General features: G+C 40.5%; 1 protein-coding gene across 1 annotated transcript in view; it reads left to right on the forward strand.

Moving 5' to 3' along the window:
• Positions 1-26,164, forward strand: part of LOC111863312 (protein unc-13 homolog B) — a 777,834-nt gene that overhangs the window by 198,577 nt on the left and 553,093 nt on the right. Inside the window, exons 3-4 of the mRNA XM_033751004.1 lie at positions 2,182-2,284; positions 13,288-13,405. Coding sequence (XP_033606895.1) covers positions 2,182-2,284; positions 13,288-13,405 — 221 coding nt within the window. The remainder of the gene's footprint in view (positions 1-2,181; positions 2,285-13,287; positions 13,406-26,164) is intronic.

Raw genomic sequence — 26,164 nt, forward strand, 5'->3', positions numbered from 1 at the left:
CAGATTCTAAATCATTTCAGCTTAATCCACATTACTGAAACCCATTGCAATAGTGTTTATTTTAACACTATCACATCAGCTTATAATTTATGCGTCATACTTATTTAAATATATTGATTATTAGCAAAATAAATTTATAGCATCAGAATTTAGAAGAATATAATTTAAATAGTTGAATTTCAATCCATCTTGCTTAAGGCGATGTTTTTAAATTGAAGAGTGGTTAATTTATTTTCTACCCACTCGCTTGTCCAGTGTAATGCATACTGATAACCTGTTCTGAAATATTTATGGAGGCTTGAATGCAATCTTGATCATGCTAGTCCCTGGATATGAAGAAGGAAACAATTCATCCTTGCTTTTGCTCAATTATTCAGCAAAGTTTGCCAACCACTTCTGTGGGTTCCGGTTATGAGGAGGCGTTCTGTAAGCGCTGAAGGACGTCAATGCGGAAATTCTTGAAAACAAAGCTTTAGAGTTGCAATCAGTGCTATCAAAGCAGCAAACTTATTATTTATCAGAGTTAGTTAAATGCATGACTGTTCTCCCAAAACTGTCTTCGTGTTTGTCACCCCAGCTTACTCTGTTCTATGAGGTATATTTCTGTACATAATTTTACACGAATTGAATGTGTTTCGATACTGACATGAATGCTCGTCCTTCTCTTTCTTTCTGACCGAATCTTGCGGACAAATGGATAATATGCCTGCTTCGTATCCTGAAATTCAGGGTTCATATTTCGCCCAGCAAGCCGACTTTCAGCTGAAGGGTTTCATTAGTTTCCTGTGTAAGAATATGGGGATAATATCTCAAATTAGGTCACGATTAATTCCGCTTTCCGTTTCATTAATTGCTAATTATGATTCTTTTGTATACAGACTAAAGTAGTGGAACATTAGTAAAGCAAGACTTAAAGAGAAATAAATAAGTAATTGACCAATATATTTCTGTCGCTACGAACAAAATAATAAGAATGGCTGTACAATGGATATGCTTATTCTCCAGCAACCGGTCACGTCACATGACAGGCGCCATATGCATGTGCACATACGTGTATTAGTGCTTATAGTGCTTGATATCTCATGGATTAGTCCAATGAGATGGCGATAACACACGTCACTGAAGGCTAAAGTTTTCGATACGGTATTAGTTGCTTGTACCTATCAATCGAATAGTCCATATGCCACTAGCTTATCGATATGCACAATGTTACGTTGTCTGGCTGTGCAGAACGTAGGCGCAATAATTCTTACCGGGAGTATAACAGTCTGCGTTTTCTTTTATTTAAACACTTTCTGCCTTTATTTATGAAGAGAAATAAGAGAAAAATCGCAAGAAAACGAAACCATAAAAATATTCCTGTATTCTTTTGTAAAATAAGAATCTCAGTTGTTGAGAGAGATTAATGATTACTTATCCAGTAGAGATAGAATGAAAATATACTAGAGAAAGTGATTAGGAGATAATTTCAGTGTAAGACATAGGAAATAACATGAGTTTGGAGAAATGTATGCGATAAGGAACTTCAAAATTAGTACCCTTCGTCGAATGAAGGAGGTTTACTTGGACAGGATATGTTGCACTCATGGGGGGGGGGGTGATGAGAATTACATATGATTCTATAGTCTGAAAACCTGAACGGAAGATATTGTTTGTGAAATCTAACATGTATGGCAGAATAATATTAAAATTATTCTTAAAGAAGTAAGGTGTGGGGATATAGTAAGGTGAAATTATCCCTTGACTTAATTAATTAAGCATCACTCAACTAAGATGTGTTGGGGAGTAGAGGTTTAATGCCACAGTTCTTGATCTCGGACCTAGATGGTCAGCTTCACGCCCCTGTTGCTCTGCCCCTGAGGAAATGACCCCTGGATCATTGGTGGGCTCCTATAATCAGAGTGGGATATCATCTGGTGAAGAATGTTTGATTGAGTGTCTGTAAGATTCTTAAGGAATACTCTGTTCTTATGAAATTAGATTATTTCTTGTGCAGCAGAATTGAAAAACTCAGTTACATGTAAGAAGAAATGGTTCGTCGAGGTCTCGAAAATGCAGATCAGTTACTTTTCTGGTATGACCACAGAACATAGACTAGTACCCTTATGCACATATGGTAGTTACACTTTTTTTTAATAATCGAGAAGAATAATTGATGGTATATTTTTGTCATTGTTGCAGCTGCAAACTACAACACGTATGTAACCCTGAAGCTTCAGCACGTGAAGTCCACGACTGTGACAGTGAAGGGGCCTAATCCTTGCTGGGAACAGGACTTCCTCTTGTAAGTACCATTATCATGACTTGCATGGAAACAATTTCATGCTCTCACAAAAGCCAAATCACAACATTTGTAGCATGACGACTGAAAGCCGGAATGAAGAAGTAGGAACAGACATCCATTGCTAGACAACGCCTCGGTAATCACGTATTCGTGACAATGGATCATTTATATGGATTTTGATGGATACGAGCTGGTCTATATAAGGAGCCGTGCAGACTCTTCGGAAGCTCATTCGTCCGATACACGTCCTTCAAGGCAGTCAGAAATTCATTCGTAAGAGAATTCAGAAGGCAGATCAATAGTTGAGTATTCAGCTGTGAAATGTTAACCAGATGAGATTCGTTACCAAGCAACGACTAGTAAGCATAAGTTGAAGAAATGCCGTCCTCTGGGAAGTGACGCAGTGTAGATATTTTATTAACAGACGTTTCGGAGGAAAGTATTGCCTCCATCTTCAGAGTATAAAATATCTACACGGCGCCACATCCAAGAAGACGGGCACCGCCGTGTAAAACCTCAAATCCTACCGACGTTGAAGACTTTATTTTGCATGTTATAGTTACAGTAATCTTTATAGTTTTATATGTATTTGTAGTTAAGACTTGTGAGTGTCCAGTAAATCTGTTTACCAATTCAAATCCCGTCTACAGTCACGAATACAAGTAACAATATCAAACGTAGTCATTCTTCAGAAATAAATTGAGGGTGTCTGAAAACAGAGTGCTGAGTAGAATACCTGGGTCTGAGAGTAAGTGGAAGGAAGACGGAGGATAATGTATAATCAGGGGACATAATTGCACTCTTCACCGCAGAAATTGAAAGGGGCGGAGGATGCAGCATGCAGGGTCGAGAGGAAAAATAGTTCACAAAATTCTTATTCTTTTGATTAGGCCCTCGGCCTACTTCAACTCAGAATTAATCTGAAAATATGAATTTTATAGACAGTAGGTAAGACTCCTTGGACGGGGGTCAGCCCATCGCAAGGCAGCTACCTATATATAACAACACAAACACAGAAAACACACTGACAGATATCCGTGTCTTGACTTGGATTCTAACGCACGATCCCATTGTACAAGCGAGAGAAGAAATGTTCTGCTTTAGACCTCGAGGGCACTGTGATCAGCTCCTAAAGCAATGCAGCCTTTATATTTGAAGAAAAGAAAATTCCTGGAAGACTCAGATGTAAACTGGAAGACAATATTAAAATATACCTTAAAGAGGTATATGTTTGGTTGTGGATTGGATTGAGATGGCTCTGAATATGGTCTAGTCGCACAGGATTTTGGATACACGAAGGAAATTTAGGGTCCCATAAGAGGAGTTGAATTTCTTGGCCAGCTGAGCGAATATCAGATTATGATGGACTCTATCGAAAGGAGATATCATAACGAAGTTTTATGACTTCATATTGCATAACAGTGGTATTAGTCGTCCTAAAAACGTTCGCCTGTGTTTCTCTCAGCGTGCAGATGAAGTAGGAGAGGGTTTCGCTTCCAAAGGCATATTTTTCTTATACTTGCTTTTTATTAATATTGATTTGTAGTCAAACAGTTAGTAGGGAAACGGACATGCCCAGAAAACAATGATATCTAAAACATTAAGAACACTACCCTTACCCGACGCTGTACAATCTCGTTAATGAAATCGTCATTAAATAATCCACAAAACTGAAAAATAATTGGGTTATGAAATTTGGAGTCATCGCTACATTTTCCAGACGTAATGGAGAATAACAGTGGCTTGTGCATCGATCGTGCTCCCTAACAAAGGTACAGACATTGTATTAAGTAGGCTCTACGCACGAGAGTAATGGGAGTATAACATTCAGGGACTTAATGAACACCCAGCGCGTCTGCCCTGTTGCCGAAGTGAGTAGACGCGTGCGCGTCCACTCGAGGCGCAGGCCTGCGAAATCGGTTATTAATTATCGCTTAAGTATGAAATGATAATCGCTAGGTTCCCTTCAAGAAGGGTGTATATCACTCAAGCTAGAAACTTACGGGAAGTAAGTAAATTTACATTTATATTTGTCAAAATTCTGTTGGCATATGCTACGAATTGCTAAGTTCAAATTTCTGTTTTCATAAATCAAACGGCAACAAATCCAGCCTCATTTTCCGGACATTCTTTCGGCATTACGCTCTTACATTTTTGGATATATTTGTTGCGTAGCGGATCCGCGGTAGCGTAATTGGTTGAGGCACTATGCTACAAGCCACCTAACCCTTCCAGTCGCACTATGGCCCAGGAGTCGACTCAGCCTCTAACAGAAATGGGTACCAGGAATCTTCTTTGGGGGTAAAAGGCGGACAACCTTACCGCCATCTGTGAGCCGATTTCCTATGGGAGCCTCAACCCCTCACAACACTCTATGCCTACACGGCCTGTTACAGGGATAGCTTTACCTTTCATATTTGCTGTGTAGTTTATTATATAATTTGCGACACTTCTTCAACTATTGAAGGTAAGAAACGTATAACGGAGCGCTTTAAATTAATTAACGGGAAAGAATGCCAGATGAAGTGGTCGTAGCCTATTTCAAGGCGCTTCTGTGCCGCCTAACCGCGTACTTCCTGAGTAAGGGTGTGTCGAGTGGGATATTTCAGGACACGACTGCGTAGTCAGAGAAGGTACCTCCCGAATGAGGTAAAGGTAGAGGTGTCCCTGTGTTTAACTAATTAAGCGCTACGCTATAAAGACGTGTGGGGGAGTGGATGTGTAGATCCACATATTCTTGACCTCGACACTACTTTAAGGTGAGTAGTCACCTTCAGGTCTCTGCAGCTTTACACCTGGGGATGAACACTCTGTACCCATTGGGTATGAGGCTGGGTGGGCCTCAGAGCCTGTGTGGACGACATGGAGGACAGAAACATCTTGATCCCTACTAGCACCCCCGACCCCTCGGCCGTCCACCCCGTAAATCATTAATATTATCAATGTTCTGTACTTGTAGAAATTAACCGGCGTTTCGGAGGAATATGCTACTCGCATCTTAAGGGTCGAAGAGTGAGCTCAGTAACTACACAATAAAGCACACAATAAGCTGGTTTGTTGTCTGCTTGCTCCATTATACTCTTCAGCCATGAAAATGGAGACAGTATATTCCTCCGAAACATCAGGTAACTTAAATTGTATTCTGTTTTTCGAAGATCTCAAGGAATATGCAAACGTAGATCCATACATAATTAGATCACACAATCCACGCACTTTATGTTTATAATAATATATTTCTCCTAAACGTCGGTTAGCTTCGATTCCATTATCATTTGAGCATCCGAAGGAAGGCATGAGTGTACGTCGGCCTATCTACCCAGAGCTCGATCAGGCAACCTACGCTCTTCTCTGTATGACAGTAGGTTCCGAGAGGAGTCTGTGCTGCCTCTACATTGGAACTTTCCAATCACTAGGCGATGCTTGCGCTTTGACTCCCGCGGGAATGTATTTACCATGCCGTTACCCAGCAATGGGTATACATGTCACATTATCATATATTTTTATATTATGCTATATTTCTGGATACAAATTACATATGTACAGAGAATGTTATTTTCTGGGACGTGGTACCATATGTTCTGTAGAATTTTACTGATGTTACGGAGGAAAATATTGCCTCAATCTTCAGGGATTTAGACAGGTGTCACATTCTAGAAGACGGTATTCTTCATAAGTCACTACCGTCCGTATCTGAAACCTAATTACATTATGGACAATCGCAACATAAAGTCAAAGTCAAATTACAGGCAAGCGCTGAAGGAAAACCATTTTAATGCAGATAAATAAACAAACAAACAGAGTAATAATAATAATAATAATAATAATAATAATTTCAATAACAGAAATCTAAGTTTCTGAGAACTGAGAAATGTAAAGTAAAAATATTTAGAAAGGATAATAATAATAATACCGGTCACGGTAGCCGAGCGGTCTAAGGCATGTACTGTCTTCGGTCGCTTGGAAACCGGGATCGTGGGTTCGAATCCCACTCAGGGCATGGATGTTTAGTTTGTGTGTGTGTTTTTCTGTGTTTGTATATAGGTAGAGGCCTTGCGACGAGCTGATCACCCGCCCAAGGAGTCCTACCGAAAGTGTAAGATCTAGAAAAACCGAAGTGAAACGGAAAAGTTCATGGAGGTAGGCCTAGGCCCACTGGGGCTGTAGTGCCAAGGAAAAAAAATAATAATAACTCAATTAAATTAAATTGAATTAAATTCTTGTTTATGTTAACAATTATAAAGTTACATTAGCTCCAGATATTGACGATATTTCTTTAAATTATATTTTGACTACCATTTTTTTTTTCAAAATTTTATATCCCGCATCTTTAAGACATAATTTAATAATTCTCAATTACTTGATTCTTACATTAAGCATTCTTTGCTTGAAAATATGCTTTGCGTGAAAATGAATGAAAAATAGATTTAAGTCATTTGTTGAAATGCAAATTAATATAGTATAAAAGCCATATTTAAAAATGTTCTGTGTCGCCATGAGGGTAAATAAATCTTACATATTCCTCTACTTCTGTTACATTGAAACTGAGGAATTGAAGTTGAAAGAATATTGTTCCTAATAGCTTTATGTTGACCCTATTGAATTTTAAATTCACTGTTGACAGACCTACATAATTTAGGTCGTTTTTCCATAACTATAATTCACGCTTTCTGTTACAACGTCCCACTTTCCATCAGCCACGCTTTCCAGTCGAGCTTTATCTCTGTCACTCTGCTTCTTTCACTTTCTCCCATTCTCGCTAAGCATTCTATAAAACCGTATCTGGGTTATAAACATCCGGTTTAATAAGTTTGCCATGGCAACGTTGCCCCATAGATGTATCCAGAAAGCGTATGGTAGGAGTTTACAGGAGCACTTTTTTATCCTTGGCACTATAGCCCCAGTGGGCCTAGGCCTACCTCCATGGACTTCTCCGTTCACTTCGGTTTTTCTAGATCTTACACATTCGGTAGGACTCCTTGGGCGGGTGATCAGCTCGTCGCAAGGCCTCTACCTGTACACAAAATACGCGGAGTTATACGTCTACTCCAACATACGCCTCCATGGCGTAATGTTCAATTATTTAAGCCCAGGGACAAATTTAATTTTTATATTTTGTGTTTTTCTAATTTGTTTCGTTACTCCGCCCCCTATATTCTTACCAAAATTGGGGTATATAAATTCCATTATGACGTTCTATAAAATAAATTTTCACAACTGTTACTCTTTTTGTTTATAAGATTTGAATTTCTGATTCTCACAGGATTGGTCTCTTTGTCGTATTTTAAATTGTAATTACCTTGTCAAGACCAGGGTCTACGTCTCGCAAATTTCTGTAACACATGTTCGCTACAGCATATTTTTCATTACGAAATTACATCCGGAGTGAGCTACGGCTCGCAGTAGTGTGACGTCAAGTGAACAGGATAGAATGCAGCTATTTTTCAAACTGTAAAATGCACTGCTTTGTTCATATAATTTACAGACTTATTCTTCAAGAAGCAAATTCCGTTAGTTTTAACGTCAGGTATATTACGAAACGTGGTATTAACCCAAGACGGCACCATCTGTTATCCGTGCAATGAACTACAAAGTGACAGTGATAAGTGTGAGTTGCTTTCTTATAGATTCGTTGAATTCATACAAGAAGAAAAACATAGATTTCTTTTACTATGAATCAGAAAACCCATTAACTTTCAAGCTTAAAATTTTTCTTAGATTTCACAAAGAATGGGCCACACACAAAGAGGAATTGAAAGAATTACCTGTTGTTACATTTGTAGGTTTATAATGGTGTAGCATCCCAGAATTCACTCCCCTCACTGGAATAAAATTGCGGCTGTGTAGAGTAAGTTTGGCGTTCTATAACTTAGTGATGTAAGGTGGGCCTATATGCAATTCTAAGTCTGAATCTATAGAATGCTTTGATCCAAATTCCAATAATCACTTGCTTTTTGAATATTCAAATGTGTAATACATGTCCCTTTTTACTTCAAAACCAATGTATCACTGTTCCATTGTCTCCTTCACAAACTGACTGGGAGGTTGTTAGGTGTATATTTTTTATTTTTTTCCTTGGCACTACAGCCCCAATGGGCCTAGGCCTACCTCCATGAACTTCTCCGTTCACTTCGGTTTTTCTAGAGCTTACACATTCAGTAGGACTCCTTTGGTGGGTGAGCAGCTCGTCGCAAGGCCTCTACCTGTACACAAACACAGAAAAACGCACACACACAAACTAAATATCTATGCCCTGAGTGGGATTCGAACCCACGATCCTGGCTTCCGAGTGAGCGAAGACAGTACATGCCTTAGACCGCTCGGCTACCGCGACCGACTGTTACGTGTATATGCTTCTCCTAATTCTTCGTTTAATGTTGTTTAGTGTTAAATGAAACTTGAACTGTTTAGTGTATTATAATGTAGGAAATATTTCTTCCGTCCTCAATAAAGGTGTTCTGTTAAACTGCAGTAGAAAAGGCAAATGTAAAATGAACTGTAACATATACACATATTGTTATGGAGAATTCTGCAGCATATTAATGACTTTTATATTCTGCAGGTCATTATGAATAATAACATGCTCTTCAAGAATTGATCTCATATTACCTGGACAAATTATATTCTAACTCCTTATACGTGATTTAGAATGAGAAGTACATACATCCATGAGTAAAATTAATGACAACATTTAAAAGCACTGAAATACACGGAACATTGTACAGAGAGTTCAAATTCATGACTGAAGAAAATGTTTATATAACAATGTTCTCTGGAGCTGACAAGAAAATGTTAGGCATGAGAGACGACAGAAATAACATGAATAATGAATCTAATTTGGGCAGAGAAATTATATACGAAGGTAAAATGTGTTGATCAAAATAATCTTGATAACATTAGATGCTGTGAAAATGTAGGGAACATTCTTTTCAACTGATCTTCCTTGATTTGACCGTGATTGCAATACTTGATAACTGTCTAAAGCCGATCACATTGACGGCGAGGTCTATGTCTTCGCCGGGTAGAACATTGGGATCGTGGTTTCGTATCTCACTCGGGGCATGGTGGTCTGTTTGCGTTTGTTCTGTGTCGGTTTATGTATAGGTACCTGCCTTGCGACGGGCTAATCCACCGTCCAAGGAGTCCTACTGACTGTGAAAAGGATTAAGAAACTGAAGAAGTCACCAAGACCCAAAGGGCTGTAGGTGAAGTTAAAGGTAAACGTAAAGTTTTCCCTGTATTGAACTAATTAAACAATACGCCATGAAGACGTATGGTGGAGTGGATATGTAGGCCCACGTCTTCTTGACCTCGACATTAGTTAGAGGTGAGCGGTCAGCTTCACGCCCCCGCCGCTTTACCCCCGGGGAAAGAGCCCCTTGTATGCATTGGATAAGAGACTAGGTGAGTCCAAGAGCCGGTCTGGACGACATGGAGAAGTGAACATTTTTGCCCCCCAAGGAGACTTAAACTTCGAACCCTTGGCCGTCCAGTCTGTAACCAGTCGCTATACGGACAGCGCTATCCCGGCTCATCCAAAGGGCTGTAGAGCCATAGAAAGAAATGGTCTGAATGAAAAATCAGAGAAAGCGACGTGTATGTTCTTGTCTCAGTATTATAATGAGGGACAGAACTATGAAATAAAGATATCTAATAGATTCTTTGAAAACGTGACAAAATCTAAATAGGCAACATGAGAACGGCAGTAAATAATTCAAATTGCACTCATGAAAAATTTGAGAGCAGGTTACTTTAGTTGTTCAGTACAGAACTTTCTGACCGAAACGCACAAAAGTATATTTTTGTAAGTGTAAACTAGCGACAAAGCGCGAACCAGGGCGTGTCACTGCCAATTAGTGATCTGTACTGTTAGGTTAGCAGTACAAGTTACTAGATACTATGCATATATAACACACTTCCTGTATGCAGCTGTCGGTGGGAAATGCAATTATATTAGGACAATAAATTTCTCAATAGCTCCCGGTGGGTAAGTGTGGCTGATGTAAATGCGTTGTGTGTGAAGCTGCATTGCTTTTATTGGCAAAATTATTACTGTCAGTCTTTATGTATGCATCCGTTTGTGGGTCATGATATCGCAAATGGCGCCCTCTACACAACACTAATATCCACAAAATGAAAATAAATTAGATTCTAACCTATCAGCATTTTTATTACTATTCATTAAATACAGGTATTGCGCTACATGTTTCGACCTTGCCTACGTCATCATCAGGCGACTCAAAAGAATATCATTACGTTCTCGACTAGAGTTACCTTAATATAGAATCATATTTTACAATTTTGATTTTGTTTTTAATAGCGTACACATCTTTAATGTAACTTAATAATACACCCGAAAACTCTGGTAATATATGGTTTATATCTAAGTTTAAGATTGTTTAAGAGTAATATATATTATAATTTGTATTTAATATAATATTTCCTTCAAGAAATTTAATTTAAAATAATTTAATTGTTTATATAACAGATAAAACTCACACTACTCTTGCCTCCGCGTTAACTTAGTACAGAACGTTCTTAAGTTTCTTCGTCTTAAGCAGCGAAATATTATTTACAGATATAATAATGTGAAATAGTTCATGGCTGTGGCATTGATTCGGTGAACCTATGAACAGTGGCCCCTAGAAACGCCATAAGGGATTCATCTGCAGGTTTACCTACACAAGTTATGACGCGGGACTGCCATGATTATATGAAAGCTAGCCTTTCACACGAAAGTAAAAGCATAGTCTTTTGTGCGTTTGAGGAGAGAGCTCTGGGGAGAACATTTGGACCTAGAAGAGGGAAATAACGTGAGGGCGGAGATAATGCATAACGGGGCGTTTCATGGGTTTCATCCAGCACAAAATATTATTAGGGCGAAAAAAATGGCGAAGAATAAAATTAGGAAAGGGGCGGGGAAATATGGGGAACTCTTATAAAGTTATGGTCGGAGAGACATGAAACGGACGACTTGGAAATGCCTGGGCATGGATGGGCGGATAATATTAATGCACCTTACGGCAATAGGATGGGTGTTCGTCAAATGGATAACCTGGCTTAGAACTGGGATTAATGCCCCTTCTTGATGATTAGAATTTCTTGACAAGCTGGGCAACTACCAGTTTCTCATGAATAAATACAAAATGTAAGATTTGAGGCTTTCACGGCGGTGACTATGAAGAAAGCAGTCTTCTGGGATTTGGCACCGTGTATATGTGGTGTTAACCGACGTTTCGGAGGAACGTATCGCCTCCATCTTCAGGATAGAAGAAAAAATATAAGAATTCTGCAAGCGGAGAGACCGTGAGAACCGGTAAAAGCAGTCTGCTCACGGTCTCTTCGCTTGCAGATTTCTTATATTTTTTCTTCTACCCTGAAGATGGAGGCGATACGTTCCTCCGAAACGTCGGTTAACACCACATATACACGGTGCCAAATCCCAGAAGACTGCTTTCTTCAAATACAAAATGTAGTTAGTTCGTTTGTTAGTTAATTATTATGTGGCAAAGGGAACAAATTAGAAAGATCTTCAGTATGTAGTATTTCACTTCTTGCTCCCTGGTTTCGACTATCTCTTCACAACCCTGTTTTCAGAGGCCTTAAATCTATAGGTTGTTATGAGGAAACAATTGCTAATTTGAAAGTCGTGTAAGGCGAAATTGCAAAGGATTCAATAACTATCTTTCTATTAAGAATCTGGCCTGCTCCTAATTCAATTATCATCTCGAATCTACGTATGAAAATCATTTCAGTGAAATGCATTCAAATTGGTACCTGCCACATCCATATTTGCCAGCAGAAGCAACATGTTGATCGCACGAGCAGGAGCAGCGTCATTCAATGAGGGTACTTAGTCTCTGTCCATATGTAAGGCAACTTCATGTTTTCCAGTGAGAATATCAGAAATTTGGATGTCATTTTGAGGGTTGTAAACAAGAAAAAGAAGTAAAAACTATGCCAGCAATATAAAATAAATTAAAAATTTAATAACTTACATGTAATTTTAGGTATCTTTACAAATACCATTAGAATTATAAATTAAAATTCATCATATTCAACGTATATTTTCTTAATTACTCTTAAGATAAGGCGACCCTTCTTTTCTAAGAAACAGTAATTCAAAGAATAAACTCACTTAATATTCGCGAGAGTATGGAAGGTTCTTCGTGCTGGTAGGCCTTGTAACACCGTGCACCTTTCACTAAAATGTTCTTTCAGGAGAAGCAAGAATAATATGTACCAGATGATAACCTAGAATTTGTAGTTTTCATGACGATATTATATGAGACCGTCTACTAGAAATACGATTTTTAATGAAACCTAAAAAGTGTAATTCTTTGGTGAACTGAAATTGGTCCAATTAACGAGTAGTATGTTTACCAGTTTGGGGAACGCGGTAGCGTAGTTGGTTGAGGCACTATGCTACAAGCCAGAATGTCGCAGGTTCGAGTCCCGATGGGTTGGATTTTTTCAATTGGCCTAAACCTTCCAGCCGCACCATGGCCCTGGGGTCAACGTAGTCTCTTACAGAAATGAGTACCAGGAATCTTCGTGGGGGGTAATGAGCGGCCGGCGCGTAAGGCTGACAAACTTACTGCCATTTTCAGCCGATTGGGGTCCTCAGCGTCTCACAACCCTATGGGCCTCCATGGCCTGTTACAGGGATAGCTCTACCTTTACTTGTACCAGTTGTTCATGGGAGCAGAGGTTTCAGCTAATATAGTACTGAGCACACGCAAAATTAAGCAAGCAAAAATGTATTTTGATATTAAACGTAACGATATAAAGGATTAGTCGTTTATCGAATTATCTTCAATTTCCCTGAATTCCAGATATCAAGCATCCGTTCTATATATATTCTTTATGACAACGAACTTATAAACGTATTTTTTTCTTTTAAATTGTTATGAACAAATAATTACCAACTGTGATCAACATGACTCTTACTCAGCGTACATTTCACTAACCGTTGCTGTTTCACTGATGTCTGTTTTTGCCCTCAGCGAGACGAATGACGTCAACACGGGGCTACTTATTGAGGTGTGGAGCAAGGGGATGCTCTGGGACAATGCTTTGGGTTACCACTGGATACCTCTGCCTGTCGTCAAGTACTCAAGCCAGGTAGGTAACTTACATCCTCAGCTTATTTTTATGCTTTCATTCTAGGATTCTTTCCTCGACATGAGAACTCGAACAAGGCAATGAAATGGCCACATCCTTGTTCTTTCGTCCTCCAGCAAGACAAATGTTGTTACTCTAGTTGTGATGGTTAACCAGGCTAAATATGTCAAATATTGTGACGAAAATGACAATTGCTAGGCAGCGGTTCGGTAACACACGTTCCCGCGGCAACGAACAGGCCCGGAAGTCCATTGTTAGCCAAGGCTAAGTTCAGTTCTTACCTCACAGGAGACAGATTCGAACCCGCGGTCCCGGCTTCCGAGCGAGCGAAGACAGTGCATGCCTTAGACCGCTCGGTTACCGTGACCGGCAGTGCATAAGAATAATATATAAGAATTTAGTTCGTATCTCACAGGAAACAGATTCCAACCCACGGTCCCGGCTTCCAAGCGAGCGAAGACAGTACATGCCTTAGGGCCCCCATACACACACAGTTTGGCCTCCAGTTCGGCTTGCACAGTTGAAGACTGAAAGGCAAAACTGACGTGTGGGGTGCGGCCGGCCGGCCAATCGTTTGGACTGTTGGCCTGTGGGAAACCCGTCAGTCCGTCAGTTCTGCCTGCAGGACCGTAGCACGTGACGTGTGTGACTCACCATTACAGGCTGGAAGACCGTGATTGTGGCATGAAGCCTGACGCTTTATCTGCGCGTGTATGGGGAGGAAAGGGAGGGGGTAAACTGTCACAGTTTTGCCTGTAAGGTCTATCGGAAGGCCAAACTGTGTGTGTATGGGGGCCCTTAGACCGCTCGGATACTCTGACCGGCAGTGCATAAGAATAGTGAGTACCATTTCCCTCAATGTTACTTCGGCTGGGCTACAGATGGGAACGCTCACGTTCCCCTCATTGATTTAGAGAACACAAAAAATGCAACTTTCATGACCATGACGCATTCTCATGGCTCTGTGCATAGATCCATGGGTTAAAGAGCTCATACCTGGACAGAACTAATTCATTCGACTAGCATCTGGCAGATAATAAACACAGTCTATGTAGATGAAGATTTTATGTGTTTTTTCTTTGTCTCTTCAAGTAAATTCTGGGATGCTCGAACAGTATCGTAAAAGAGGACATGACAGCACGCTTCTCACATTCCACGGTTCTTGCTTCGTCGTCAACCTATCATATCTTATTCAGAGCTAAGGAACTTCATGAGAAATATATTTTTTCTTTTATGAATGATTTAAATAGCTTTTCCGCGATACCGTTAAAATAAGAAGAAAAATCATGTTCTGTTTATTCTGATTGAAAGTGATTTATTTGCTCTGCGTAACCCATTTTGATGATAAACACAAGAAATAATATAATTTTGTGCCGTCCATATTATTGTTTAACGTTGCTAGTAATACCCCCGGCTTTTATGTTAATTATACTGCCGAGCTGTTTTCATTTTTGCTTAGTTTTGTTTATTGACGAATAATTGAATACTGCTTGCATTGTATGAGGGATTTTACATACTTCACAAAAGGCTACATATATAAAGAGGTAAAGCTATCCCTGTAACAGACCGTGAAGGCCCATAGGATTCTGAGACGTCAAAGCTTCCACATTTTCTAGACAATCGACTCACAGATGGTGAGGTCAGCCTTACGCGCCTGCCGCCCTTTACCCCTAGGAAAATTCCTAGTACTTATTTCTGTTAGTGGCTGAGTCGACTCAAGGGCCATAGTGCGGCTGGAAGGATTAGGTTAATTGAAAAAGCAAATGGCCTTATAGGGATTCGAACCCTCAACTTTCTGGCTTGTATTACAGTGCCTCAACCAAATACTCTAACGCGTGCCACATCCATGGGATAGAACGATAAAATATTAGGGATTCAGTATTTTCGAAATTCTGTCATGTAGCAGCAATGCTAAGTGGGCCTTGTGTGATTTCGTTTAGACACTCAAGGAGAATACCAGAAAAATACTTTCAAAGAAGTCACGGCCGATACTTTCCCATGTACCTCACCGGGATAGTGCGGTTTCCAGAAATGATGGGAGACCTCTTGTCTAGCTGAATAGATAAGCTTCATGCACTTAGTTACTTATCCAGGACAATATTCTTGCTGATCACATTGGCCTCGCCCTCTGACGTATGGAATTTCTTCGCCCACTTAAACACTTGGATCGTGGCTTCGAATCCCAATTGAGGCATGGATATCTGCCCGCGTTTCTTCCGAGTTGCCTTGCGACAGGTCTAATCTCTTTTCCAAGGAGCCCTACCAATTGTCTGTGAAAGATACATAGTTACGGATTTTGAAGGGATGGGAACAGATCAGAGATAATAATAAATAGAACAAGAAGATGATATTCTTTTTGATTGGATGAGTACCATAAAAAAGAAAAATACAATCCCTCATACACTAATGAGGAACCCTGGTTCATATTTCGAAAAACAGTTCCATTATTTTTTCAAAATTATGATGAGTACACGTTTCATTGTATAGTCTTACATCTTGCAGTAGCATATCTGCATTGTAAGAATCAATATCTGTCCTAGTATAAGAGGTGTATAAAATGTCAATCCAATTTAATGATTTGTTGTTATATTTTGTATCATTTGCGAACAGTAATTTTCGTGAACCCACAGTCATGTTCAAGGAATATTATTTGTAAACCTGTCGGACTATTTCCGGTATTTCTTCTACAGGAAATACAGAGCAGACACACTCATTGATTATATGTGGAAAATGCTGAGAGGTTTAGAGCAGGAGATTCATGACGTCACAGCATTTCTCACGCCTCCTTTATTCCTTGGTGTTCTTTTCAAAGTCTGGTCGCGCGGAAAGTTGTTTTGTCAGTAAAGAATGAGGCGTCTTCTATTTCAGTAATTAAAAGCCAAAGATTTCCTTGTATTTTGCTTTCTTGGTTTGTAGTTTTAATTTATTTAATTGTTGTTATGTTCGTGATACAAAGCAAAGTTTGAAGATAACATGTACGGGCCTAACAACGAATATTATTTCATTGTCCGCCTCGAGGTCGCTACCCAGCAACGGCTCTATACGCTACAAGAAAAAATATATATATAACGAATTAATATAGAGGCCCATACAGAAGCACTGTTCTATTTGTGTCCAGTTTCGACTGAAACTGGAATATGAGCGACAAATTTTACCCCAAACTACCCACAGTGACAATATATTAAAATCCATTTAAAGTTTCGAATTGTGCCATGCGGACAGACAAACGTACGGTCGGAAGGAGCGATATAATAGGCGCTCTGTAATGGTACAAAAGCGCACATGGCGTGTCAAAAGGCTGGGTGCTAAGTCAATGTAGCAGAGTCCTATATTTTATGGAACCAGGGTTATATTACTGCGTTAAAATGATACCGCCATTGGACCATATCCTAAGCCAGATGAATTCAATCCACAACTTCATAACACATTTTTAAGATATATTTTAATATTGCGACATATAGACCGTTTGTAGAAAACGAAATGGTAGACACTTTTCAGCGAATGTACGATTCTTGCACACAAACCATCGCTGGGTGTTAAACAAAGGTGTCCATGGCAACGCAAACGGAAGCTGTAGACTCCTAGAAACCAGACTGTTACTACGAGCAAGGAACAAACATTTCCTAGGATACGCTAGAATATATAAACGGCCGTTCAGATAAGAACGCAGCCAGTTCTACATGAGGAGTCATCCGTATTTTATTCGCAAGTCAGTAGAAGAAAGACCAGATGAGAAGACAGAGTCCAGTCAGAGTGGAGCGAGTCTGAAACAGTCATTTATTGTGAGCTCTTATAAATTGATCGTGATTAAGAGTGACTGTAAAAGATGGCGTTAATAAGTCCAATCATCTAATCCAAAACCCGTTATTATTGGTCACGCAGCCATAAACACGTGACACTATTATCCTCCACAAGACGGTTCGTAATGTTCTAGCCTAGACGTCTCTTAACAGCTCGTCCATGATTCGAGACACAGTTATCTCGTGTAGGATTTCTGTTGAGAGAGAAAGGCTCTTACTACTGAGATGCCTGTGAATTTACAATCCACGCAAACTACCGATGAACTTAAAAAGATTAATGACTATATCAAATAAGTTTGATGAATGGTGGAATGAAGATTGGCAGGGGAAACCGAAGTACTCGGAGAAAACCTGCCCCAGCGCCACTTTGTCCACCATAAATCCCACTTGACCAGACCCGGGTAGACTCTTGTCACTGTAGCTATGAACATACGCGCAAGGTGGCAAGAGAAAGCGATCTAGTGCAAGGGAGCAGTGCGTTAAGGGATACTGAGGTAAACAAAAGGCCGTACTATAGCTCAAGCGGTTAGTCGCTGGCTTCCCACCGCGGCAGTCCGGGTTCGAGCCCGAGTCTTGTCATGTTAGATTTGTGGTGGACAAAGTGGCGCTGGGGCAGGTTTCCTCCGAGTACTTCGGTTTCCCCTGCTAACCTTCATTCCACCAATTGCTCCACAATCACCCTTACCTATCATCTGGGGCTAGTACAGTAGGCCAGAAGTGGCCCCAGTAACAAGTGGATTCAGTCTCACCCCACTAAGAATAGTAGTAGAAAAGTAAACGCGGAGAGGAAGTTGAAAAGCTCTTGGAGTATACGCATTCTCCAGATGCTTTCATTTTTCGATTTTGCACGTCACACAAGGGATGGAAGCACTCCTGGGTCACGCACTGTTTTTGTTCACATATCGTTAAATATCCATTGCTTCGAAACATTTTTCAAATAAAGGTTCTCTGTCGCAATGTAATTTTGATATGCACCAAATTTTTGTACTGCGAATCACAGTGAAGGCAATTCATAAGTTTATATCTGAGATATAACATTGGGTTTATTGAAGAAAGCAGTCTTCTGGGATTTGGCACAGTGTATATGTGGTGTTAACCTACGTTTCGGAGGAACGTGTCGCCTTCGTCTTCAGGGTAGAAGGAAAAATATAAGAAATCCGCAAGCGAAGAGACCGTGACACTGTGCCAAATCCCAGAAGACTGTTTCTTCATAGTCACCGCCGTGAAAGCCTCAAATCTTACATTGGGTTTATTACTAACTACATGATGTAAACTACTCTCTGAGAAATTTATAGTTGCTCAACTGTAAAAACATTGTCCTGCTTATAAAAGCTGAACGCTCACTACAGTGGTCACTAAAATCCGCTACTGGTCAATGTCCTGAGCCATATAAATCCCATTTATATTCTCTCACCGTAGTACTCTAAGCTACTTTTAGCATAATTTCCTTTCGCAAAATAAACGGAAAGACTAACTTCTCCTTTCGTCGAATAGGAGGCCCAATTTCTAGATAATTAAACGGTCTCGGAACGAATAAAAATTTGGTCATATGTCCCGACGGAGACAGAAAACAAGAACGACTGTGCGAGCTTGGACCAGCAGTGATTTACTGTTATGCTATATTATATATGCTATCCTATGGAAGGGAAGTAGATAATTAATTCTTCCCAGAATTGCTTGTAATGTCCTTCCGTCAACACCCAAATCTTCCAAGCGTTTCCTTCCTTTCAGATCTGTACAGAAATAATTAATTGCACCAAGCAACTCTGAAAAAATCACAGATTCTCATCAAAAATGTCGATAAAAATACTGACTCGCATAAAGTAACGCAGAACAGGAACATTGAACCACTTTAGGCAAAGCTAACCAAAATCAACGACAGCGCCAAATAATACTGAACACAAAGATTTTGCCTTATGAAATAAAGCCGAAGAAACCTCTGGACCCACTTTAAGTAATTCTTGAGAAAACACGGACCCACACCAACAGAAACATTGTCATAAAGCAGCGTTGAACAAAAGCATTTACCCACATAAAGCTAACAGCGACACGCGTTGATAAACACATTCCCAAGATCAAGTAAAGCTGAATAAAAACATTGGAGCATATTTAGTAATTACAAACAAACGTACAGATCTACATAAATTAACGCTCAAAAAAAGGCATTCATCAGCTGAGCATTTCTGTTGTGAAGCTAAACCGAGGAAATTTTGTGCCAGACATTGTAGAAAGAAATTCGTTTCTTTGTACCACCTCCGGCCCTTGAACCTGTGTGAGTTTGAATATTGATCGCTTCATTCTCCCTTAACGTGACTAGTGCTCTAGTTCCCCTGAAATCTTAATAGTACGAACGGAACTGCTTGGTGTAGCTGTGATGCTCTACTTTTTCTTCAGAAGGTGCTCGTTTGAGTCTTGTCCAGGCTACCCTGTATCCGACTGGGACTGTGTTGGTCCACATCAACTGCAGGAGAAAACGGTGCAGCACCTTGACAGGGTCACGATCGCTTTTTTCCAAATCATTTCTAATTCATCATTCTTAGTCGCCTTACCGTCTGACGCAATATAGTCATTAAATAAACAACACAAAACACGGGTTTTCTGGACGAAATTGTGATACGCCACTGCTCTGGCGACTTCTAAACAACTGTACAAATAACCATGTAAGTAACAGATTGATAATATTTTTAATTGCTGCTCACAGTGGAAGCGCCCCGAAATGTCATTTCAAACACTAGGATCGTGGGTTCGTATCTCACTCGAAGCATAGATGTCTGCTCTTTTTCTGTGTTTGTGTTTTTATGTGTGCTCATGTTGTTCACCCGTCCAAAGAGTTCTACTAACTGTCTATAAGATTCATGATTTCTGAATTGATTCTGAAAGGGAACAGGCCAGATAACTTAGTCTACCATGGAATAAGTGGAGGAAGGTTAGTTTTAATTCTTGAGGTGGAAGGAAACGCATTCCACTCGGTACGACGGCCGCTACTGGGAACATTGTAACAACCACGGATGGTAGCGCATGGGCTATTCGGCGGAATTAGAAGAGGCAAGAGAAACAAAATTGCTCGAGGAAACATGCCCGTGAATCACTGTGTCCTCTGTCTATCTATCCGTCTATGGCTCTACAGTCCGTCTGGACCTTGGCCTCTTTTTCCGTTTCTTAATCCTATACGCCGTCGGTACGATTCTGTGGACGAGTGATCAGCGCGTCGCAAGGCCGCTTCATACACACAGGATAACACAAACACAGACATCCATGCCTTAAGTGGGATTCGAACCCACGATCTCAATGTTCGAGCGAGCGAAGACAATTCATGCCTTAGACCGCTCGACCACTGTGATCGGCATTCTGTCCACTACAAATCCCAAATGAACTCTGATAGAACCCGGGTCACCACGGTGTGACGGAGTGACTAACGGCCTGGATGAACAGCATCTCCTCAATTGATACTTAACGCTGTTTAAAGCTGCAGGGGTATATAGCGTGGAATGAGATCGTAAGCTAATTAATGGCTAGGTCACGATTTATGAGAAGGCCTTGGTGTATTTCAAGATGTTATCTGGAAATTCGCCTAGAGATCTCGAGGCAAATTGCAGATTTCTCAACCAGGCTATGCGATAACATAGTTGACGTCCGTATAAGCTACCTACAGAATGTACGTCTGGTCTTACCGTTACATTAACCTAAGTAAAGTGAAGTAAATTAAAGTAAAAGCTGTGTTTCGTTACAAAGTTTTTGCGGTCCACAGATTCTTAACATGCGTAACTACTTTCATGACTTCAACTCAGTTAAACTACACGTATTATTTCTATTGCAACTTTAACCACCGCTACCGATGTAATTCTCCTTCTGCTAAATTTTTCCTTATTGCAATCCATTTCATGATTTAGGCATATATTTTTCTCCCCTTCTATCCTCAAGCGTGACTTGTTTCGTCAACCTACTGAGCGTAACGGATAGCAGGGGAAGCTAGTTAAATGAGGCAAAATTATCCCTGCACCTAACTAATTAAGCACTACGGCACGAAGACGTATGGAAGGAGTGGATATATATATATAATTTTCCTTGGCACTACAGCCCCAGTGGGCCTAGGCCTACCTCCATGTACTTCTCCGTTCACTTCGGTTTTTCTTGATCTTACACATTCGGTAGGACTCCTTGGGCGGGTGATCAGCTCGTCGCAAGGCCTCTACCTGTACACAAACGGGGAGTGGACATATATATCTTTATTTTCTGGACCTAGGCACTAGTTGGAGGTGAGTGGTTAGCTTCATGCCCCTGTCGCTTTACCCCCGAGAAAGAGCCCCCGGTACCCATCGTATAGGAGGTTGGGTGCACTCCAGAGCCGGTCTGGACGATTGGAGAAGAGAAAATTTTTTACTCTACCGGGACTCGAACTCCGACCTCTCGGTCGTCCAGCCCATAAGCACTCGCTATTCTGTCTACGCTGGCCGTACCATAACTCAAGCCGTTAGTCGCTAGCTTCCCACCACGGCGGCCCGGGTTCGATCCCGGGTGTGGTCACATGGGATTTGTGGTGGACGAATTGGCGCTGGGGCGGGTTTTCTCCGAGTACTTCGCCTTTCCTCCGCCAATCTTCATTCCATCAAATTCTCCATCATCATAATCACCCGGGGCAGGCACAATAGGTCAATCAGTGGCAGCCATGGCGAGTGGAACCAGCGTGACTCCACCCCCCACAAAGCGAATTAAAAAAAATATATCTACGCTATCCCACCTCCTAGCTAGGTAAACAATTAAAATAAAATTATTAATTAGCGAAATGTATTAACTTCCTGGAGTCAGATACCGAACGTTAAACAAGTACTTAAAGAATTCGTTGTTAGCATAACGCATTGTATTTTTCGCCAGGACCTGATCTCTCTTGCTACGGGTAAACGGCTTGCCCTTCCCCCCCACGTCATCATACAAATATCAGTTGCCACTTTACAGTTTTCGCTGTCTCACATCTGAACTGCTCGTGCAGAGACAAATGTTGAAGACGAGGAATAGGACAAGACAGGAGAAGCTGCACTGCATTCTTAGTACGCAGAATTACCAACAGTGGTATCTGAAGTTGATTAAGCCTACTTAGAAACGGGAATAATAAAATCCTAATTAGAGGAATTCTCCTAAACTGAATTTAAACAAGACTCATGAAACGGTTTATGTGATAATGGGAAACTTGAGTTAGAATCTCACTTCAACGGGCTTCGTTATTGATCTTATGAGTGCATATTGAAATGCGTAATCGTTTTAGTGGAAGTCTCCATGTCGGATTTCAACATAAATTCTCTAACAGCCTATGAGATAAACAGAAAAGTCCATTTATGGTCTCGTGTAAACCAGGTTTTACTATATATCATTATGGCTAAAAATAGAAATTTACCAACAGCTTACAGCGAGTCTCCCATTTCGTATTTGAAAAAATGCTCAACAATGTAGGGGCTGGTAGTGGGTCATAGGTCAGTCGGATAGACGGATATCAGGCGTTCTTTCTTACGTTGTAAAGAATGCCTAAAATTAAAGACAAAAATGCCAACGCTCCTCTTAACAATTTAATGGAATTTTGGATTTTAGGTATATGTCACAGGACAAATGTACGAATGTGAAACAAGTTTACTGTTTTCTGGCCAGTGAAGCCTTCTAATCTGCAGGCCCTTGCCGACGTTTCCGGAGAAAGAAGAGGAGAGAAAGGAAGAAATTAAAAATAAGTGTAGATTTCTCGCAACGGCGGCTATGAAGAACCGACTAATTCTTCTTGCTGCTGTTATATTCGAACATGGAGAAAACGTTTTCTTCTCTGGATGTCCTCCACCAACACTGGCGCACTTGTCTCATCTCTTTACCCGTGCGTCCAAACCCGCAGCATAGAAGCTTCTAACCTTTAACTCAGCCACTTCTGCACCTGTTCAGACTTTCAAACTTCCTTGAGAGAATTTCTCGAACCAGTTGTTAATTACTTTACACGAAAAACACTTGCCAACGTAAACGGGAAATATTTCTTTTTGAATGTTCTTTGCATCTAGTCCTATTGCCCATAAATACGTAAACGTGAACGCTGATCTTCGACAATACGCCCCGCTCACGCGGTCACCATTTTGACTACTGAAACTAGGTTCTGAATATGTGCATGCGAGTCATGAAGCTGGACTGTTCTGCTACATAGCGATATATATAAAAGAACTTATTACGTCCATTATATCTGTTTTATTCCCATTTGTGACCTATTTACTGACTCCCTCTCGTAGGATTTGATTTAAAATTGATTTTTAGACCCTTACTTATATTGTATGAAGCGAGAGAGACAGGATATCGACCCTCGGAAAGACTTCTGCTGGTTTAAAGGAAAACATATATAGTTCAGTGCCCGACGTACATAGTTTGTAATGCGATTTCCTTCTTCAGAACCGAAGAACAAAGTAGCTCGGCTTTCTTGATATCACTTTTTTCGAATTCGTTTGCTTTGCTTACAGTAGCATCCCCAACAGAGGATAAATCTGTGACGCCTGAAGTTCTCACAGCGGTGGCAGAAAATTACTTATAAACGCGAATATAAGGTGCCCCTTATTTTTCCAATGAGAGAATAAAAATATGTTGGACAAAACCGAATATGAAATTTAGTTCTGAGGGTTGTAAACAAAAGGAAACAAAAAATACACGGTATACTGCTAAGAAACAGTAAATTCAAAATTTAACACTTAATCATAATTTAGGCATTTTCACAGATATTATTAAAATTATCAATTAGAACTTAGCAGAAATACCTTCATAGTTAAAGCTGTGAGAATCTCAATTCTAATATGCCCCTATTTCCTTTCTTCTCTCTTTTAGGTTTTTGTATTCTTCTTTCCTTCCTTCTTTCCACTCTCTCTCTCTCTCTTTCTCTCTGAGTAATTAATCGTTAAAACGAACACTACAATTTATATCTGTACGTAACGAGGAAAGGGCAGGCGATAAGGTATTTGATTAGCGCACTATGCTACATGCCGGAAGGTCACGGGTTCGATTCCCGATGAGATCACTGGATTTTTTCAATTGACCCAATCCTTCCAGCCTCTCTATGGCCCTGGGGTCGACTCAGCCTCTAACAGTAATGAGTACCAGGAATCTTCCTGGGGGGTAATGGGCGGCCGGCGCGTAAGGCTGACAATCTTACTGCCATCTGTGAGCCGATAATCGAGAATATGTGAGAGCCTCGACGTCTGGCAATACTATAGCTCCACGGCCTGTTACAGGGACAGAAGGAAAAGAAACAGAAGATTTCTAATTGTGATTGTGGTTTATTTACCGGCAATATCCATGGCTCTGACTGGCAGCATCCAGAGAGTAATTATTTGGAAAAATATGTGGATATAAATGGTCATGATCTATTTTAAGAGATTTTAGTGACTAATAATAACGGATTCTGGATTGGATGATTGGATTTATTGGCACTTCGATTACAATTACAAGAGATTATAACAGTTCACAATCGGTAAGTGCCTAAGACTTACTCCATTCCATAATGGACTACGAGTGTCTTCTCTTCTGCTGTGACTTATTTGCGTCTAATTTACGAACGGTCATTTCTTCAACTTTTTTTGTACGTTGGTTAACGCGCTACATCTGAACACTGAACCCTTACGGCTGAACTACGAGTGACTGAATCTTCTCTGCACTCCCACTTCTATAATCTAGAGCGTATCCAAGGAAAATGTTTGTTATTTGTGCATATCCATGGAAATTGTTTGTTGATTCTTTTGACATGGAAAGCGCGTTCCATACCAAGTCGGTCTCCACGGTCCCGAATCTCTGTAGACCGTATGTTAGCGAGCCGTTGTCTAACAGTGGACTATTCATGGTTTTATGCGTCATTATCGAGGAATTCGGCTGGAAGGAATGAGGAAAAATACTGAATCCTCAGTCAGGATAGTCGGTGCCCCGAGGGTTATTCGAACTGGGCATCTCTGGAATAAAATCAGAAGCTCTATCGCTCGAAGCAGCTAGCTCGGTGACCCCATTGCGGTGCGCCTGGTTAATGAGCCGCACAGCATTCAGCCAGTCACAACTACTTACATGCGCTGTAGCTACGCATCATGGCTTAACAAAGGCTGCCGTAGCGAATCAGACGCTGTTGGGTTTGGTTTTTAGTTTTCTACAAGCGGAAATAATTTGCGGTAAGCAGTATGGTTATTATTTATCCAAGGTTGGTGTCACGTTGTAAAGGTGATATGTGCACAGCTATGTACACAGAGCAGTGACGCAGGATCGCAAAATGAATATTTCTTTACAGTTACTCATACCAGATGAAGCATAACAACCCGTGTTGCATGACTCAGATCTTAAAAAGCTATTAATAAACCAAATAATCTGTGGGTTCGTTATATGTTTAACTGCGCTATGTCACAAGTTATGCCTGTGTTAAAATTTTTTAAAATTTTTAAATTCGCTTAGTAGGGGGGGGGGGTGGAGTCCAACTGGGTTCACTCGGCATGGCGGCCACTGATTGGCCTATTTTAGCCTGCCCCGGGGTATTATGATGATGGAGAATTTGGTGGAATGAAGATTGGCAAGGGAAACCGAAGTACTCGGAGAAAACCTGCCCCTGCGCCACTTTGTCCACCACAAATCCTACTTGACCAGACCCGGGATCGGACCCGGGCCACAGTGGTGGGAAGCCAGCGACTAACCGCTTAAGCTATGGCGCGGCCAAGTCTGTGTTGACTGTGTGGTGTACTTTAATTAATATAAAATTATTTATCGCAAATTTATTTTTTATAGAGTGTTTGAAAACGTGGTGCTGAGGAGAATATTTGAATGTAAGAGAGAGAAATTAATAAAGAACTACAGAAAAGTGCATAATAGAACCCTTTGTAATTTAGACTTCATGACAAATTATATTACAATAATAAAACCGTAACAATTAGATCAGCCGGTCATGTAGCATGTAAGGGAGGGAAGTGCTTTCAAAATTTTT

The sequence above is a fragment of the Cryptotermes secundus genome, unplaced genomic scaffold, assembly GCF_002891405.2.
Source record: "Cryptotermes secundus unplaced genomic scaffold, Csec_1.0 scaffold159, whole genome shotgun sequence".
NCBI classification, from domain to species: Eukaryota; Metazoa; Arthropoda; class Insecta; order Blattodea; family Kalotermitidae; genus Cryptotermes; species Cryptotermes secundus.